Raw genomic sequence first — 17,563 nt, forward strand, 5'->3', positions numbered from 1 at the left:
GGCTCTGCGTAGCATCCCCAGCCCTGCCCAGCCCCTGATTTGCTGAAGCAAACCAACTCCACAGCTTGGTGAAAGTTGTAAAGCCAGTGTAATTCCATTACAGCGCTGGACACGTGGGAATCGTTCTCCTAAGATGACATGCGTGCCTCTGGCAACTCCAGATCCTTTTTTATTTCCTTCTCAAACACATATGCGAGCAATTTCACAACAGGTTCATATATTTTCATTCTAGTGACTTTGTGTGGGCTTGCCGCTAATTCTTCTTTATCAGAAGGAGTTCCTGGGTCAGGTTGCCTTCTCTCAGTCTCTCTGTCTGCCCCCCCTTATTTCTGTCCTTTGGCTGCAGCAGCTTCTCCTAGCGTAGGCTTTTTGGGAGAACAGGCAGTCAGACTAAGAGCTATGTTTGCAAGCTACAGACTTAACTCAAAGATCTTCATTTCACCTAAATCAAAATGGACTTTTATTCTGGAAAATTTCTGCTCTTACCCCAGCTCGGCTGGTGCCCCCTTTTCTCACAGGCAGCTCCCAGATGCAGCAGAGCAGGAGAGGAGGCTCCTGGAGGAGAGCAGGAGTGGCTGTGGAAGAGCTGAGTGTGGCAGGAAGGGATGGCCAGAGCCAGCACATCCCTTCTGCAGGAGCAGGGCTGCCCAAGGAGCCACTGAGACTGTTTGACAACTGCCAACAGTACCAGGAGTAAATGATTTCCTTCTCAGAGAGGGGAATCAAGGAGCTCCACTCCATCTTTTTCCATATTCCAGGATCTCAGTGCCAGCCAGTCAATCTGCAGCAGCTGGGCCAGGCCCTGTGCAGCTGCCAAAGCACAGCAGACATAAACAGTGCTCCAAACAAAGGTGGTGTGTGTCTAAGAGACCCTGGAAAACCTCTCCCTTCTGGGAGCTGTTGGAGGCACAAATGGATTTCTATTGTGTTATTTCTGAAGGAAAATAAGGATAGAATAACAACAAACATCAGAAAACCCTAATAAAACCTGAAAAAGACTGGAACTGGTGCACAGTGGACAGAGACAGGCAGGATTGCCACAGCAAAACACTGAGCAAAGAACAGAAATTCAACTTACCCTTAAGCAGGACAAGAGAAAGCCCCAAGGAAGAATTGCTCGTTCAAAAAAAAAAAAAATTAACCCTGAGCTAACTTCAATTCCAAACCACAGCAATGCCAAGATTTCTGCACCTTCCCACCTGCTCCCTTTCCCCTTCAGTTTTTTTTTAGAGAGCAGGAACCCACTGGCTCACACCTGACACCCCACAAACCAGAGCTGCTCGAGGGCTGCACAAACCCAGCCTGAGCTGCAGAACCACCCCAAGAGATTCCCAGTGCCAGGGTGGAACCAGGGGCACCAACCCAGCCCGAAGGAGACAGAGATGCCCTGCCTAGTGCCCTGGCAGTGGGCAGGAGGGGGTGGCAGTAACAGGGAAGTCACTGTGGGAGTAATAATGGCCCTGTATACACAGCTCAAAAACTGGCCACGTTTCTGATGGACTGAGGTGTTCACCACACTTTTGGAATTCCCTATTCCCCCACGAGTCAGGCAATTGTTGAAAGGACACACCACACTCTAAAATGCGATCTAGATCAACAGAATGGGGGAGTGGCCCAAGCAACACCTCAGATGAGGTTGAGAAAAGCTTTATATACCCTTGAGTTTTAAAATTTTTCCCCAATGTGAGAAATTATACTCTCAAAACATGTAAAAGGTTTATTAAAACCTTATCAAAAATACAACAGAAGACTGAATAGAGGAAATATTGCAGTGCCAGGAGCAGAGGATCTTTCCCACCCTGTACTCACCCACACCATGGAGGTTCCACCTTTTAACACTTTAGATCCTCCCAAAGCTCTGTCCATCGACTCCTCCACTGCCCAGTGGTGGAGATCTCTTCCTCAAATCCTGACTGGAGCTCAGGTGCTGCCATGGTAAGGAGCCAACCCTCCCAAATGTCCCAAACCCAGGGCACCCCTGATAACAAAACAAGGGAGTAAAATGTAAGTATAAATCTACAAAACATTTCTTAACATATACACAGGCTATTTGCCCTGTAATTGTGAGAGCCAGCCATGGCATTGCTCCATGTCACACCAATAAGAAAGGGAGTTGTGCCACACTATGACAGGAGAGCTGCACATTGCTCATGCCTGGATTTGCAGGTGGATGAGACAAGCAGCAGCAATCCATGGTGCAGGACAAGCCAGAGGAAACTGTCCCTGGGACTGAACACTCTTAAGTTTGTCCAGCACCAGTGAGCCTGGGAGAAGGAATGAAGAGCAGTTTGGGGGTTGGATGCTGTCTGGGATTGTAAAATATGTGTGCTCTATTTCCCACCTGTCAGAGGTAGGGCAGTTCTCTTCTGTTCATTGGGCAGTTTTATCTCTTCCACAACCAATTCTCCCTCCAGGAGATCTCTGCTGTTCATGGGCCAATAATTATTAATTATCTCCAGTTCATGGCCAGGGAGTGTCCCTGCATTGTCGTGTCTTTCTTCCAGCCCACCCAGGGAACCCCAGTTGTCGGGGTCTCTCTCTCTAGCTGATCAGAGTGACCCCGAGAAAAGTTTGAAAGTTTCTTTTCCCAGCCTGGTGCTTGAAGGAGTCAGGGCTCTTCATTTTTTCAGTCTCAAGGTTGTTTATTGCATCTTATCTATAAAATTCTTTCTCCCTGCCCAGCCAAGATCCGCTCAGCTGGACAGTCAGAGGCACTCCCCCCACCCCCAGGGCGGTATTATCTTTATATACTACAGACTACGTGTACAATATTTACAGTTATTTTCCAATACCTATCATCTATATTAGATAGTGGGTTTCTACTCTAAACCAATCTAAAAGTGCCAACATCACCAGTGAAGATGGAGGTAGAGAAGAAGAAGAAAAGCTAGACATGCCCAAATCCCTCCATCTTGTCCCCAGAAACCCCTATACCAAAAATCCTAAAACCTACATTTACACTCTGTAATTATTTTATTCTTACACTATTTACACTATTGTGGCTTTTATCTCTTTCTAGAAAGGTGACAATTTGTTCCGTGGTTCATAATCAAACCCGCTGGTGTTCTGGGCTGTGTGCCAGGGTCTCCGAGCCCCCTGGCAAGGGTCCCAGGAACTCTGGACTCCCAGAGGGATGGCCTGAGTTCCAACACTGCATGGCTGATCAAATTCCATCATCCCAGGGGAGGAGCCAAGCATTCCTCCCTGGATCCAATCTGCCCTGGGAACAGCCCAGCAGCCTTTGCCCCCTGCATTCCCAGAGGAGCAGCTTTCTGCTGCCCTGCATTCCCAGAGGGAGAGCAGGCCCATCTCCAGCAGCCCTGGAGCTGCAGAGGAAAACTCCCCCCTTGTGCAGGATCCCTGCTCCAGCAGAACCACAGCTGGCACTGCAGGAGGGCTGAGCCCCCCTGGGATGGGACTGTGCCACCACCCTGAGCCCCCCTGGGATGGGACTGTGCCACCACCCTGAGCCCCCCTGGGATGGGACTGTGCCACCACCCTGAGCCCCCTGGGATGGGACTGTGCCACCACCCTGACTCTGGCAGGGTTGTTTTGTATTACTGCATTGTTGATTTTATTGTTATTTTCTTCCTACTGTTATTCCTGATCCCATATCTTTGCCTGAGAGCCCCTTAATTTCAAAATTATGACAATTCAGATGGAGGGGGTTTACATTTTCCATTTCAGGGGAGGCTCCTGCCTTCCTTAGCAGACACCTGTCTGCTCAAACCAAGACACACCCCTAAAGCAAAGGTGCTCCCCAAGCAGGGCATCAGCTCCAGCCCAGCAGGAGAGGGAAGCAGGGATGCAGAAGACAGGTGAGTACAGGAGGATTGTGGCAGTGTCAGGTTTAGGGTTGAACTCCATGATATCAAAAGGTCTTTTGGAACTTTAATGGTTCTGTGCCTTTGTCTGTCAGGAGGACACACTGCAGGAGGGCTGCGAAAACCCCAACCTCCAAAGCTGCCACATAGCAACACTCAAACTCCTTCAACACCTCTGGGCCCGTCACAAAGCTCAGCATCCTCCTGGGTTTCCCACATCTGTTTCTCCAGCAGAAAGAGGATCAGCTTCAAGACACAGCCCTCAAGAAGCTGGCAGGGTTGGAGAAGAGAAAGAAAGGGTCATTTTAGAAGCTGTTTGCTCCTAAGGGGGCTTTTGGCTCAGTCCACCTGCACACCCTCAGGCAGCTCGACCACCACAGGGGCACAGTCATCAGGCTCTGCCTCAAAGTCCCATCTGAATTTCTTTGTCAGGTGAGCCTTGAACTTCTCAGCCTTGTTCCTCAGAGCCTCATCCACAGCAGAGCTGCACATGCTGGAGAACAGCACCTGAAACAAAGAGCAGAGGTCAGGGAGAGCCCAGCCACAGCCCCAGCTGGGCACCCCCTTCCTGCAGGGACACCAGGGAGTACCAGGAGAGAGCCAGGCTGGGATTTACACCCTGGGACTGTTGCAGCTTTGGGGGGACCCAACCAAAGCCCACACCTGTCACCTCACAGGCCAAGCCCATCCTGCCTTCACACCACCGAACCAGCATCGCACAAATCCACACTCAGGTGAGAGCTTGGTCTGAAGCAGGAGGGTGTTTGTTACTGAGTTTGTACTGTGCAATTCTGAAATATGCCAAAGGGTGAGCTCAGGAAAACTTCTTGATAGAAGGCTTTTTAAAAAAATTCAAATACAAGTAGGCAAATTTCCAGCAAGTGTCCAAAAGGCAAGCAAATAATTGCACCCCTCATTTCCATGGGGAGAGATCTCCCAAAGTATTTTTGTAACATGGTATTACTAAGACTTCAAGACACAGAGGAAACTTAATGAAAATACCTTGAATGCCAGAAAGGAATAGGAGCTGTCTGGAAGAAGCTTGGTTATCCCCAGCACAGCTATCCCCTTGTGCACAGGGTGCTGCAGTGTGGAGGAACCTCTGCCTTCCATCCCCAAACACAAAGCTATTGACATGTCACAAATTCACAGCCTCTGCTGGACCTCAGGGGGAAAGCACCAGTGTGATGAACAGAGCACTGAGCCCCAGAGCCTAGCCCAGCCTGGCTCTGCTCCTCCTGAACTCCTGATACAGAACTAATTGCCATAAAAAGAAATTCCTCTGGGGAAAACACAGCCTCTTATTTACTGGAAGCTGGATAAAACACTGACAATGAGCAGCAAAGTCCTCTGCTTTGTGGATGAACATTTGCCTTTTTCTTGCTCATTCTACTGGAAAACTGCCTCTTTCTAACAGAACTCTTACACAGCAATGCTGCTGGTAGGGGAAAAAAATAGAAGATTTTACTTCCTACTTCTTCTCAATGAACTGCACATTAAATTAGTTATTTCACCAAGCTGTTTTTTTTTTTTTTTTTTCTTCAAGCACTGGTAGGGCTGTAGAGTCACTGGTGGCTGTGCTGTGCTCTTCTTGCCTTGGCTCAAACTCCAAAAATGAAGTTGCTGCTTCCAGAGCTCAGCAGGAGCTGCAGAGAGCTCTCCCCACAGCTCTGAGCATCTGCCCAGGGCCAGCTGCGGCAGAGAACTCTGAAGGATGTGTGTGAAGTGGGGTAAGGCAAGGCCCAGAGCTTCCCTAGCTCCACTTCAGGAAATCCCATGGGAGCAGAGCAGTGGAGAACTCAGTGAGAAGGGGCTCAGTCTTCAAGGGGAATGTGGTGACTCCTGCCAGGGCTTAGGGGTGATCCTGACACCAGCACAGCTCCTGCTGAGGGAGTGAAACACAGACTGAGGGAGCCCTGGGATGGACAAGACTCAGGCAGCCAGAAGCAGCAATAAGTGTTTCCCAAATTGCCCTCAGCAGGAGAGAATGGCAGGTGCCATGTTCTGGGTACTGCTGGGAACTGATAGCACTGCTCTGAGCATGCTGCAAACACAGCTGGGCTGTCCTGTCCTGTAGTGGGATGGAAAAAAATCTACCAACAGAAATAAAATGTAAATTAAAACCCTCCCAAGACTTCTAAGAATCAGAACTGAAAAATCTGAAAGCCACTTGATTAAAGCAATGCTTCCCAAAACATTTTACCCAGCAATTAAACCCAAACACTTTCACCTTCCCCAGAAGTACAGCAAGAACTAGGGGTCAACAAGGAGAGGAATGGAACTGCACCTGCAGCAGAGCTTCCTGCTGGACTGGTTCCCATTGCTCAGCTTTATCAGCGTGTCTGGTTTGGGCTCTTTTTTGTAAACTAAGCCAGTCTGCTGCACTGCCAGCATGGTCACCAGCAGTGGGGTAACTGCTTTCACTGGGGCTGAGGCACAGACCTGCCCCACCTGCCTCAGCACAGGCAGCACCTTTTGTATTTTGGAATAACCATAAATTCCCTCTGGATAAGAACTTGACTACAGGAAATCCTCACTGTGCTAAGCAATGGAAACGCTTCTTAAACACTATCCCTGCCCTTAGCTCAATAAAGCTTTGCTGCAGCTTCCCTGTACACTGAGCAAACCATTCCAAAAACCAGCATCATCAGTCCTTCATGCCAAAGCTTTGTGTGCTGTTTTTTCTTTTGAAAAATGAATGGCCCTTTGGAAAAATTAAACAAACAAACCATGCTGCAGTTACCCAACCTCTCTTGTAGCTGCTGAGCTGAATTTCTTGCTGAATAACAGAGGGAAAAAGTCCAAGTAAAGCCCTGTGTGCTCAGACAGGCTCCCATCTCCCACACAGCTTTGGAATTCCTTTGGCAGTTTCTCCCCAGATTTGATGATGCCCTTCCTCCCACTCCATTTCCCAGGGAACAGCCCCAAACACACCTGTAAGGTGCTGGTTAAAAAGTTGTCCTGGGAGACAATGTCCACAAAAAAATCTGCTGGGATCTCATTGAGCTGGTGATAGAGCACAGAAATGAGGCTGATGTAAAGGTCCTGGTACTTCCCCATGGCCTCCTCTGAGCGGCACAGGATGTTCAGAAGCCTCTTCCAGTGCTCAAAGGCATCATACACATTCCCAATCAGGAAGCAGATGAAGGCAAACTGCAACTCAGCTGTGTGAGTTCAGAGAAGGGAAGGAAAACAAAACATGTAAGACTAAACAGATATCCTGGGAATGTGTCCTCCCCAAAGCTCTGCAAATGACTTCTCAACTCTGGCTTTTACAAAGGGCATTCATACATCAAACACTGACCCTGTGCTGCTCTTCAGCTGGAGCAAAGCAAAGCAGGACGGGGCAGGTCACCTGTGATTATCAGCACTGGAGAGGGACTCTACAGACAGCAAACAACACCAAACAACAAGGCAGGCCCTGCGTTATTCTGTGAGTGTTCAGTACCACATAGGACTGCAAACAGCACTGTCCTGGAATTCTGGGAGAGGTCAGCAGTGCCTCAAAGAGTGTGTTTGCCTTGTTGAATTAAGGGCCAGTGTTCATCACACTGGATGCTTGGTATCAGCTGCTTTGCCACCATTCCCTAAGGTAATTTGTTCTCTCTACATCCTACAGTTGTCTTTGGTAACTTTGAAAAACGAGTAAATTGTATAACGTTAATGTACAAAAAATTAAAGAAGGGACAAACAAAGGATTATTCCAAACCTGGGTTCCAGCTGGGAGGGCTTCTCCCTCCATCCTGCAACAAAACAAAAACCTGCTTCAGGATCTCCACAAAGCCAGCATTTGTTTGTACCACAGGTTGCAAAACAGGCTGGAGAGCAGTGGAGCTCTGGGAGGTGTGGTGCCCCCACAGCAGGGCTGGCACAGCCCGGGCACTGCCACTGTCACCAGCAGCACATGGAGCACACAAGGAGCTGGGCCAGGAGGGGCTGGTCCCTGCAGCAGGAACGAGGCCCACAGCCCCTCCCTAACAGGAACGACGGGCTGGGGGTGCCCATCCCCACTCAATGCTCCCAGGACTCTGTAAGGTCCTGGGAGGTTTCTCAAGAGGTTCCCTGAACAGGTAAGGTGCCAGACACCAGGGCCACCTCTGACAGCTGCTTTTGACTTCATCTGGGGCAATCTGGGCGGCAGCACCAAGTTCCTATACCAGAGTCACAGAACAGAATGACGGAATATCCTGAGTCAGGAGGAACCCACAAGAATTACCCAGGGCAGCCCCAGCCTGCCCAGACCCCCCAACAACCCCACCCTGGGCATCCCTAGCAGCGCTGTCCAAATCCTCCTGGAGCTCTGGCAGCCTCGGGGCCGTGCCAGGGGAGCCTGGGCAGTGCGAGCACCCTCTGGGGAAGAACCTTTTCCTAATATCCAACCTAAATTTCCCCTGACAACTCCAGCCGTTCCCTCGGGTGCTCTCCCTGGTCAAACAGAAGAGAGATCTCAGCTGCCCCTCGGGAGGAGCTGCAGCTTTGGCCTCAGCCTCCTCCAGGCCATGGGAACAGCCCCTATGGCTGCTAAAAACTCCACAAACTTCTGCCCCGCACTGAAGAGAGCCCTCGGCGCGCCAGGGAGCAGGCACAGGCTGCACCCCGGAGCACAGAAATGCCATTTCCCCGGGCGGGGCTCACCGAGCAGGCCCAGCGGCCGGTCGGGGTAGCGCTGCTCCATCACCCGCTGCAGGGCGTAGCTCAGGTCCATGCTGTGCCGGGTGATCTCCTCGGGGGTGGCCCCGTCGGGGAAGGCCTGCCGGGGCAGCTCGGAGAAGCGGATCTGGGTGCCGGCCCGCGGCCGCATGCGGGGCAGCCGGGCCAGGCCCTCGGCATAGCTGCGGCACTCGGCGCCCAGCGGCGGCCGGCGCTGCCCGGCGCGGTCCCGCGTGTGCCGCCCCGCCGCCTCGGGCAGCACCTCGGCGAAGGCGCAGATCTGGCCGCTCTCGGGCTGCAGCTCCTCGGCCGCCGCCTCGCTGATGAAGTTGCTCAGCGACACCCACTTCTTCAGCGTCTCGTAGGGGTAGGGCCCCAGGAAGGGGTCCAGCTCCCGCAGGCTGTCCCGCAGCGCCTCGCCCTGCTCGGGCGGCTCGGGCCGCACGGCCTCACCCGCGGGGTCCCAGCGCAGCACCCGCACCTCGCGGCGCTGCAGGCTGAGAAAGCGGCCAGAGCGCGGCCCCGCGTTCCGCCCGCCGGTGCCGGCCGCGCTGCAGTGCACGAAGTGCAGCCCGGGCGGCACCATCTTCACGCCGCGGAACCGCGGCCCCACGGCCCACGCGCTGTAGTCGATGCCGAACTCGGTGCCCTCGGGCACGTCCAGCACCACCACGGCCGCGCCCTCGAAAAAGAGCTGCCGGGCCAGCTCGGGATCCGACCGCAGGGCCGCCATGGCACAGAGCACCCAGCGGCCCTGCCCGGATATCCGGGCCCGGCGGTTCCGGGCACGGCGGCGGGAGGAGCCTCCGCCCGCCCGGCCCCGCCTCCGCGCCGCTCTCGGGCAGGGCCGAGCTACGCTGCGGCGGTGCCCGGTGGACCGCGGAAAGTGCCTCCGATCGCCCCCGCCTCGGTCCCTGCTCGGTCCCTGTCCCCTCTGCCCATCCCCAGCTCCGGCCCGGCGCTGCTCCCCTCTGCCTCTCCGTGGCTGGCGGCTGCTCCCCGCTGACCCATTGTCCCCAAAAGCGGCCCGCAGTCCTGCCATTCCCCTGGGCCCCCGTGCTTCCACCCCCCAGCGGGACAGACGGACAAGAGCCGTCACTGGGACTGATGGACCGAGAGGCCCCCCCTGAACAGGCACACGGGGACCCTCACTGTGATACAGAGACGCTGTCCCAGCACCACGTCCTCCCTTCCAGAACAGCAGACAGGCTCGGGGTCCCCAGAGATGGGCAGTTCCCAGCACTCCCCGCATCCCGAGCATTCTCACAAGCACCTTCGCTGCCCCGCGCTGTGTCCCAGGCTCAGCACCCCCCACATGAAGCCGCTCCCGGCTGCAGCAGCTGCAGTTCCCGACCTGGCAACACCTTCATGTGTCCTTGGTGCGCTGAGACCCCACCTGAGAACAGCGTCCCTGTCTGGGCTCTGCAGTTCTGGAGGGTTGTGGAGATGTTGGAGTCCGGAGGTGGCCGTGGAGATGCTCCAAGGGCTGGAGCCCCTCTGCTCTGGGACAGGCTGGGAGAGCTGGGGGTGCTCACCTGGACGAGGCTCCAGGGAGAGCTCAGAGCCCCTTCCAGTGCCTAAAGGAGCTCCAGGAGAGCTGGAGAGGGACTCCGGACAACGGGGAATGGCTTCCCACTGCCAGAGGTCAGGGCTGGATGGGATATTGGGAGGGAATTTTTCCCTGGGAGGGTGGGCAGGCCCTGGCACAGGGTGCCCAGAGCAGCTGGGGCTGCCCCTGGATCCCTGGCGGTGCCCAAGGCCAGGCTGGATGGGGCGTCCTGGTCTAGTCAAAGGTGTCCCTGTCCACGGCAGGGGATGGAACAGGATGAGCTTTATATTCCCTTCCAGCCCAAGCCATTCTGGGATTCTGTGATTGCTACCATCTTCTCTTTAGATAAAGCCCAGTATTTCCATGTGCAGTGCTCCCATTGCAAGGTTCTCCCTTCCCTTCTCCATCCTCTCAGTAGGAAAGAGTCCACCGAGACGCATGGCTGATTTAGCATCAAACACATTTATTTCACTTTTATTGAATACAAGAACAGTGAGCACACACGCATACACCACCGAGCACTGAAAAGGAGTATGACCAAAGGGGGAGAGGGAGAACAAGGGAAGAGAAAAGGAGAGTTAGTGAAGGAACAACAGAGCGTTGCAGTTGGTTGGTAAGGTGCTTCTCAAATAAAAATAAATATTATTATTATTATTATTGTTATTGTTACTGTTATTATTACTCATGCAATCGCAGGCCAGGTTCAGAATGAATTTGTGGGATTGGGTAAAAACAGGCACTCATGTCTCCCACCCCTTTCCACAGAAAAGGCCCCTGGAAGAAAACAAGCAGTGGCCAGCTATCTGAAACAGAGTGTGGTGATGGGCTTGTAAGCCACACCTTGCCAGGAGAACAAGCAGTGAGCTTTTTTCTGTCCTTTTTTTCTTTTTTTTTAAGGAAAAAAAAAAGGCTTTGACAGTGCCACCCATGAACACGCTGCGGGAGCCAGGGGCTGCTCACTGCAAACAGAACTCACGGCAGCCCAAGCACAGGGAGCCTCACTCTGTAAGGCTGCTCAATCCTAGGGCAGCCTTCGCTTCCCAGGCTGGGCACCACGCCAAAATCAACTCTGCAGGCTCACAGCAGCCTCGGGTGGGCTGTGGAGGTGCCCCAGCCAGGTGGGCTCCCCCGACCCTGAACTGTGCCATGGTGAACACCCTCCAGCAGCCCTGGCAGTGCCACTGCTGGGCACGGCCGCCTTGGGTGCATTGGGAAAACAAACGAGAGAAAAGGAGCCTCTTTGCAGCTGCCCTAAGTGCTCTGAGGCTGGGGCTGTGCTCTCTGGAGGTGCGTGGCTGGCAGCTGGGCAGAGCCCCTGTGCTCTTGCCTTCCACACCTCTCTGCCTGAAGAACAGAGAGCAGCTGTCAGGGGGAGCAGCTCCCTGCTGGGCAGCGCAGGTGGGAGCAGGGGCTGCCCACGGCATCCTCTTGGCTCAGGCACTCCTGCTCGGGCATCCTGCGAGCCCTGGCAGGGCCTGGCACAACACACCCGGGCCTGGGCACAGCCTGTGTCAGGGGTGGGAGACTAAAGGCAAAATGGTGCAGAATCATGGGCCCTTCTGTTTCTGCAGGAGCTAGAGACAATTCCAAGAAGGAAACCCATTTCTTTCCTTTTCTTTCTGGTTTTGGTTGGGAGCCTACCTGAACTGCCTGGTTCACAGTGTACAGGGCCCTGGGCTTGGCCCACGGTCCCCTTCCAAAGGCAGCCCTGGAGGAGCCTCGGCTGAAGGCTGAGCTGGGAGCAGCTCCACTGACACCTCCTGGGCTCTCCCATCCAGCCTGGGACGCTGGGGACATTCTGCAGGGATGGACACAGCACGCTCCCTGCACTGCCCGTCCCTAGGCAGACAGGGGAGCACTGCCATGGCCCTGCCAGCGCTGTCCCCAGCCCTTTGCCATCACACCCCTGGCAGTGGGGGAGGCAGGGCACAAGCAGCCCCTCTGCCTTTGACCCCACTACAAAACTCAAGTACCTCCATTACTGGGATCCAGAAACAAAGCAAACCCCCCCCTACTCGCCGGCAGGGCTCCTGCAGGGGAGCCCCGAGCCCTGCGGCTCCCACCTCGCTCCCAGCTGACCCTGTGGCTCAGGGGGCTGGGAGCCCATCCTGCCTACGGCTCTCGGAGCTGGAGCCTTCTGTGCCCCTCCAGGTGACGCTGCCCCTCCAAACCTCACCACCACACACTGCACATCACCAGCAGGACATTCCTGCCCCTCGCCCTCTCCCCTTCCCCCCCAGCCAGCAGCAGCCAAAACCTTTCCCATTCCTTCCTGCGGGACTCCGAGTCCCATGGGTGATCTAAGAGTCTCCAAGTACACCAACCACAGTCAATCCAATAGTTAACCTTTAAAAATGTTGGCATCGTCTGTACCAGCACTGTTGAATTGTTTCAGCATTGTTCCCTCCCTCCCCCTCTGTTATATAGAATAATATACAGAACTGAAATGCACATCCATAGGAAACCCCACAGGCCGCTTGTTAGAGATGAGGAACCATGTACATATCATTTGCTTTGTTTGAAATGAAACCCATTCCTAAATACCTTCAGAGAACAAGAGGTTGGACAAGTGCACAGAGAAGATAAGGAAGGGAAGGGGAAGAGTTAACAGAACCCCCAAAAATGCAAAAAACCAGCATGGAATAAGGAGAAGGGTGAAACAACACTTGTGAATTGGAAAATAACTCTAAGGTCATAACTTGAATGTTTTTCTCTCTTCTTTCCAGAGGTGGGGAATGGTTTTGCTTCTGCTTGTGGTTTTTTACTTCAGTTTGCTTACTTGCTTTGTTGCAAAGCAGTTTTCCTTTCCATTCAGTGTGCAACAAATGAACTCATGATTGTGTGTCCTTTCATGTAACATGCAAGATGGTGGCTTATTGTATTGTTACCAAGATTATTGTTATTATTATGACTTTAAATCTGATTTGATCACCAATCCAGGAATCCAGGAAATTCTTCAATTTATCTGCAGAGGGTTGGCTTTGTTTGTTGGTGGTGTTGTTTGCTATTCGTTTCCAGCATATAGCAGCAGTGCAAGGATGCAATTTGTTTCCTGTTTATATATATATATATATATATATATATGTATGTATGTATATATATATATAATATATTTGCTATTCCTTTTTTAAAAATTTTTGTCTCTTGCCATGAACATTGCAGCCAGGATGTCTATGTCTTGCTGATAAATCCAGCATGAAGGCTCCTTCTCCCCTGTTCTCCAGGTTGGAATACAGATGTTGGCTTCCAGGAACATATTGGTCAAGATTCCTGTGCAAGGCAGATGAAAAGGACCAAGTCATGGAGTGGCAGTCCATGGAGGCTCCTCTTTGGATGAGGGCACTGAATAGAAACTTTGCAAACACTTGGGGCCAGAGTTTGCATTTAATTAGCTGGAGCTCTGGTAATTAGCAGGAATTCAGGCACTGTGCTGGTGCTGTGCATGAAGGACATGAAGGGAGCTCCCTCACTTTAAGCCATTTAACTAAAAGTGGGTGGATCCTATGGGATACAGGAATGTCTGGACTCGTTTGTACTGTGGGACAGGGTGAGGCAGATCCACCAGCCTCTCCTGACTTCCCCAGCTGCATTGCTGGTCACTTTTCCAGGCTTAAAAGCTGCCAAACAGAACCTTCATATGATAAAGAAATGGAAAATCCCAGTTCCGAGGAGCCTCTCCAAAGGCACCTGCAGCCTGGCTGCTGCCGGAGCCCCCAAAACTGTTCCTTCTCCTCTCCACCTCTGTCCCCACTGCTCCCACACAGGGGTCTGGTGGCTGTGCCAACCCAGAGGAGCTGCATCTCCTGGCTGACAGGGGGAATGGGGTCAAAGAAGGGGTTCAGGGTGGGCCAGGACCCCCCAAGCCCTAGAGAAGTGTCTGGGACTGTGACAGCTTTGGGGTGTCTGCAGGGAGGTGCAAACCTTGCGTGCTGCTGCCTACACCTGTGTGTGTATAAAAACTAAACCTGGGGATCTGAGTGGTACTGAAAGCCTGTACAGTTTTTGTAAAGAAAATATAATTTCTGCCAACATTGTTCTGATACTTTGGGTTTGCATAACCTGTAGCTAAGTGCCTCAGCCTACCCAAAAACATGAGATCCCCTCATTCCCTTCCTACCCCAGGGGGATGAGCAGGTCCTTTCCAAGTCCTTTCCTTTTTACATCAAATGCCTCCGAGCCCTGTGCTGAGCAGAACAGCAGGGTGACATCCACAGCATTGCTTTCAGTGGCATGGTAGTGGCTTCCTGACCAGAACCAGGTGGCTGAGCCCTGAGCCACCATGCCACCATCTGTGGCTGGTGGGGACCAGAGACCATGACCTGTTACAGCACCATTACCAGCAGGTGTAAATCACACCTGGCAGCTTCTCCACCTACCTGAGGTTTCTTGTCCCTTTCCTCTGGAGAGGGCTCTGTTTCTCTGTACACCACAGCTTTGGTTACCAGCATGTCAGGGTGCTGGAGTTTTGCCTCTTTGATTGCTAAAGCCAGTGCCTGGAAAGCAGAAGGGTGAGAGAGAGCATTTATCCTCCCTCTCCTGCAATCAGGCACCCTGACTGCAGCCAGAAAGCAGCTGAGTTGCATTCCAAGGAGCAGAGTGGGATTCCAGGAGGACAGGAATGCAGGGGTTCAGAGCTGAACCCACAGCAGCCTGGAAGAAGAGGCTGAAGCCCAGCATGGGAATCCAGCATGACTGAGAATTCATCCATGACTCGGAGCCCCCACGAGCTGCCTTTCTCTGCTGTTTTCCTGTACAGATGCGCTACTGAAACCTGGGCAGAGGAAAACACTAAAAAAATCTACTGGAATTATAAAATTTATTATTATAATTCTAAAAATTATTTCAGAGCCTTTTAATTACTTTATCTCTTTATTTTTTTTCTTAAGTAACAAATCCCTGTGAGGCCACAGGAAAGTGACCTTGTGGACCTAAAGAATTGTGTCAGTCTTTGTTATTTCATCCCAAAAGTGTGTCACTTTTTGTCCTCTGACACTGAGGCACCATCACCTGGAGAGGCTCAATCTGTAGTGAGATTGTGCTGGAAGAGAGAGGTGACCTAGGTCACTTTAGAGTATTTCAACAGAGAAAGGACACCTAGAAATGCGTTTATGACCGTAAAAAAGTGATGTCATCACTCTGTTCTGCACTGGGATGTGGCCTTTGCCATGGCTTCGTGGTGGGAGATGGCCTGAGGGTCACTGCACCCATGGGAACCCGCCCTGCTGGACAGGTCTGGGGTCTTGGTGGTCAGTTTTTGGCCAAAAGCAGTTAACAGATTCAGCCAGAAGCAGAAACATGCAGTGCTGCATCCAGGGCAAGCCAGAACTAGGCAAAGGCAGAGCATCCTGCTCCTACCTGGTCCTGGTCCACATCTTCATCTCCCGTGATGATGATGCGCTTCTCTATCCGGGTCTCGGAGAACCCTCCTTTCACAGTCTGCGTGAGGAGAAGGAGAGCTCTCACCCCTGTCCCAGCAGTCAGCTCCAGGCAGGGGAGGGAACTCTGCCACAGGAGCAGGAACAGCACCAGCATCCCCTCAGGAACTGCCCTGTAGTCCAGCAGGTCCCACTTCCCCTGGCTCATGGAGAAGTGTGGCACACAGCAGCCCCAGGGGGGAAGGAGAAGGGCTGGGGCAGGTGCCGAGCACCCTCCTGCTGCTCAGCTCCCTCACAGAGCTGCTGCTGTCTTTCTAGAATCACAGAATCACTGAGGGTGGCAAAGCTCTCTGAGATCACCAAGCCCAACTGTTCCCCCAGCACTGCCAAGGCCACCACTGACCACATCCCCAGGTGCCACAGCTACACATCTTTGAAACCCCTCCAGGGATGGGACTCCACCAGTGCCCTGGGCAGCCTGTGCCAGTGCCTGGCCACCCTTTCTGTGAGGAAATTTTCCCTAATAACCAATCTAAACCTCCCCTGGTGCAACTTGAGGCCATTTCCTCCCATCCTGTCCATTGTTCCCTGGAAGAAAAGCGTGTATTTAATCTGGGGATGCAATGGCCATGGGTGAGACCCTCTGCTACTGCCTTGTCTCCTTCACTTCCCAGCCCTGGCCTGCCCCTGGCTGAATGCACACCCCTGGCTGTGCCTGCATGCTGTGGTCACACCTGGCTGGATGGCACAGGCAGCACCCAGGGCACAGAGCACTCTGTGGGATTGCCATTCCATAGGACAGCACACAGCTCTTGGCTTGTTGGAAGGAGAGGGGCCCTTTCTGCTGTACCTAGCACAATATAAATCCACCCATCCCCTAATTCCAGTGGCTTTCAGGAAGTCCTGGAGCTGCTCTCACCTTGGTGACGTGTGTGGTGGTGGAGGTGGAGAGCGTTTCTGCAGTGGCACTGAATATGCTGGTGAGCACCTCCTTGCCAGCGGAGCCGCCCGAGATCTGCGGGACACAAAGCAGTGCGGTCAGGGGAGTCCTGGGAGCCCCAGTCCTGGGAGCCAGCCAGGAGCTCCCACTGGGATGTACCCCCTCAGCCAAGCAGGGAGGGGAGAGCACAGCAAGGGAAAAAGACAATGAGTTGTCCTTCCAACTGCATCAAAGGCTTGGGGTGGGGGGGGGACAGGGAGAGGTTTCCACAGGTATCCAAGCTCACAGCAGCTACAGAGGGCCTCTGCACTGGGCCGAGAGTCTCACAGCTGCTTTTGGCTCTTCTGTACCCACCCTCAGGGCCACTCTAGCACAGAGTTCTCAGGCTGCCTCTGTCCATCCCACTTTGCATGCCAAAGGCTGGGAAGGCTGCGAAGGATGCACTGGTACCCCAGCCCCAGTGCAGCTCTCCCTGCAGCTCAAAGGGATGAGCCTGGAGCAGCACCTGGTGTTTGGCCAGGCTGGACTCCATCAAAACAAAGGGGTGGAGTAAGAAATCCCTTTCCAGAGGAAGGGCTGTATTGGGCAGGATGGATGGTGGCCACCATCTCCACTGGGAGTCAGGAGACTTTGTGGGTGGGTGGCCTTGGGTGACCCCGCAGGACACCCAGAGCTAAATGCATCTCAGCCCAATGCACCAGGCACTGGGGTATTTTGGGGAATTATCCTCCTCAGGCAGATGCTCAAGGTATGGATCTGGTATAGGAAAAAGCTCACAGGCTGGGGCCTCCTGACTTCTTGCTCCCCAAACTCCTGAGCATCCTTCTTCCCTTCCCAGTACCAAAATATCAGCCAGGTACCAGTGCTGGGAACACAGCAGGGGGCCCAGTGGGACCAATCCCACCCATTTCCAGCCCCACAGGGTTGGCTTCCCCAGCCTGGCCTTGCTGGTGGCACCAGGTCCCCCCTCACCGGTGACAGGGAGCGAAGGTCTGTGGTGGGAGCGGCCCCTTTGCCAGCCTTGGTGCCGTGATCCTGAAAGAAGAGCAGAGAGGCACGTTGGCTCACGTTGGCATGGCGCAAACATGGCAGGTGTCACCCTCCAAACTGTTTCCCCCCACCCCCAATGGGGCAGGGCCCCCCCAGCACAGCTGGCCCCAGTCACTCCCACAGGAGCAGAGGGAGTGCAGGGGACGGTGGCTCCCCCACCCTCGAGGGCCAGCCC

General features: G+C 53.4%; 2 protein-coding genes and 1 long non-coding RNA gene across 6 annotated transcripts in view; all 3 read right to left on the reverse strand.

The window, feature by feature from the left end:
• Nucleotides 1–1,703: 1,703 nt before the first annotated feature.
• The window catches only part of LOC127060296 (uncharacterized), a 75,572-nt gene continuing 59,712 nt past the window's right edge, over nt 1,704–17,563 (reverse strand). Inside the window, exon 2 of the long non-coding RNA XR_007779183.1 lies at nt 1,704–3,204. This is a non-coding gene — a long non-coding RNA (uncharacterized LOC127060296). The remainder of the gene's footprint in view (nt 3,205–17,563) is intronic.
• On the reverse strand, nt 3,872–9,237 carry AAR2 (AAR2 splicing factor). Its single transcript, XM_030233315.2, has 3 exons — nt 8,460–9,237; nt 6,759–6,988; nt 3,872–4,331 (listed from the first exon to the last, which is right to left on the reverse strand). The coding sequence occupies exons 1-3, from the start codon at nt 9,205–9,207 to the stop codon at nt 4,164–4,166; spliced, it is 1,146 nt and encodes a 381-aa protein (XP_030089175.2). The 5' UTR covers nt 9,208–9,237; the 3' UTR covers nt 3,872–4,163.
• The window catches only part of EPB41L1 (erythrocyte membrane protein band 4.1 like 1), a 62,394-nt gene continuing 55,297 nt past the window's right edge, over nt 10,467–17,563 (reverse strand). For all 4 annotated transcript variants that reach the window (XM_050982065.1, XM_050982062.1, XM_050982061.1 and 1 more), the window contains 5 exons: nt 17,311–17,373; nt 16,318–16,413; nt 15,379–15,459; nt 14,400–14,516; nt 10,467–13,293 (listed from right to left, as the gene is read on the reverse strand). In XM_050982065.1, the coding sequence (XP_050838022.1) occupies nt 13,285–13,293; nt 14,400–14,516; nt 15,379–15,459; nt 16,318–16,413; nt 17,311–17,373 (366 nt within the window). In that variant the 3' untranslated portion in view covers nt 10,467–13,284. The remainder of the gene's footprint in view (nt 13,294–14,399; nt 14,517–15,378; nt 15,460–16,317; nt 16,414–17,310; nt 17,374–17,563) is intronic.

Source organism: Serinus canaria, chromosome 20 (genome assembly GCF_022539315.1).
Source record: "Serinus canaria isolate serCan28SL12 chromosome 20, serCan2020, whole genome shotgun sequence".
In the NCBI taxonomy this organism is placed as follows: Eukaryota; Metazoa; Chordata; class Aves; order Passeriformes; family Fringillidae; genus Serinus; species Serinus canaria.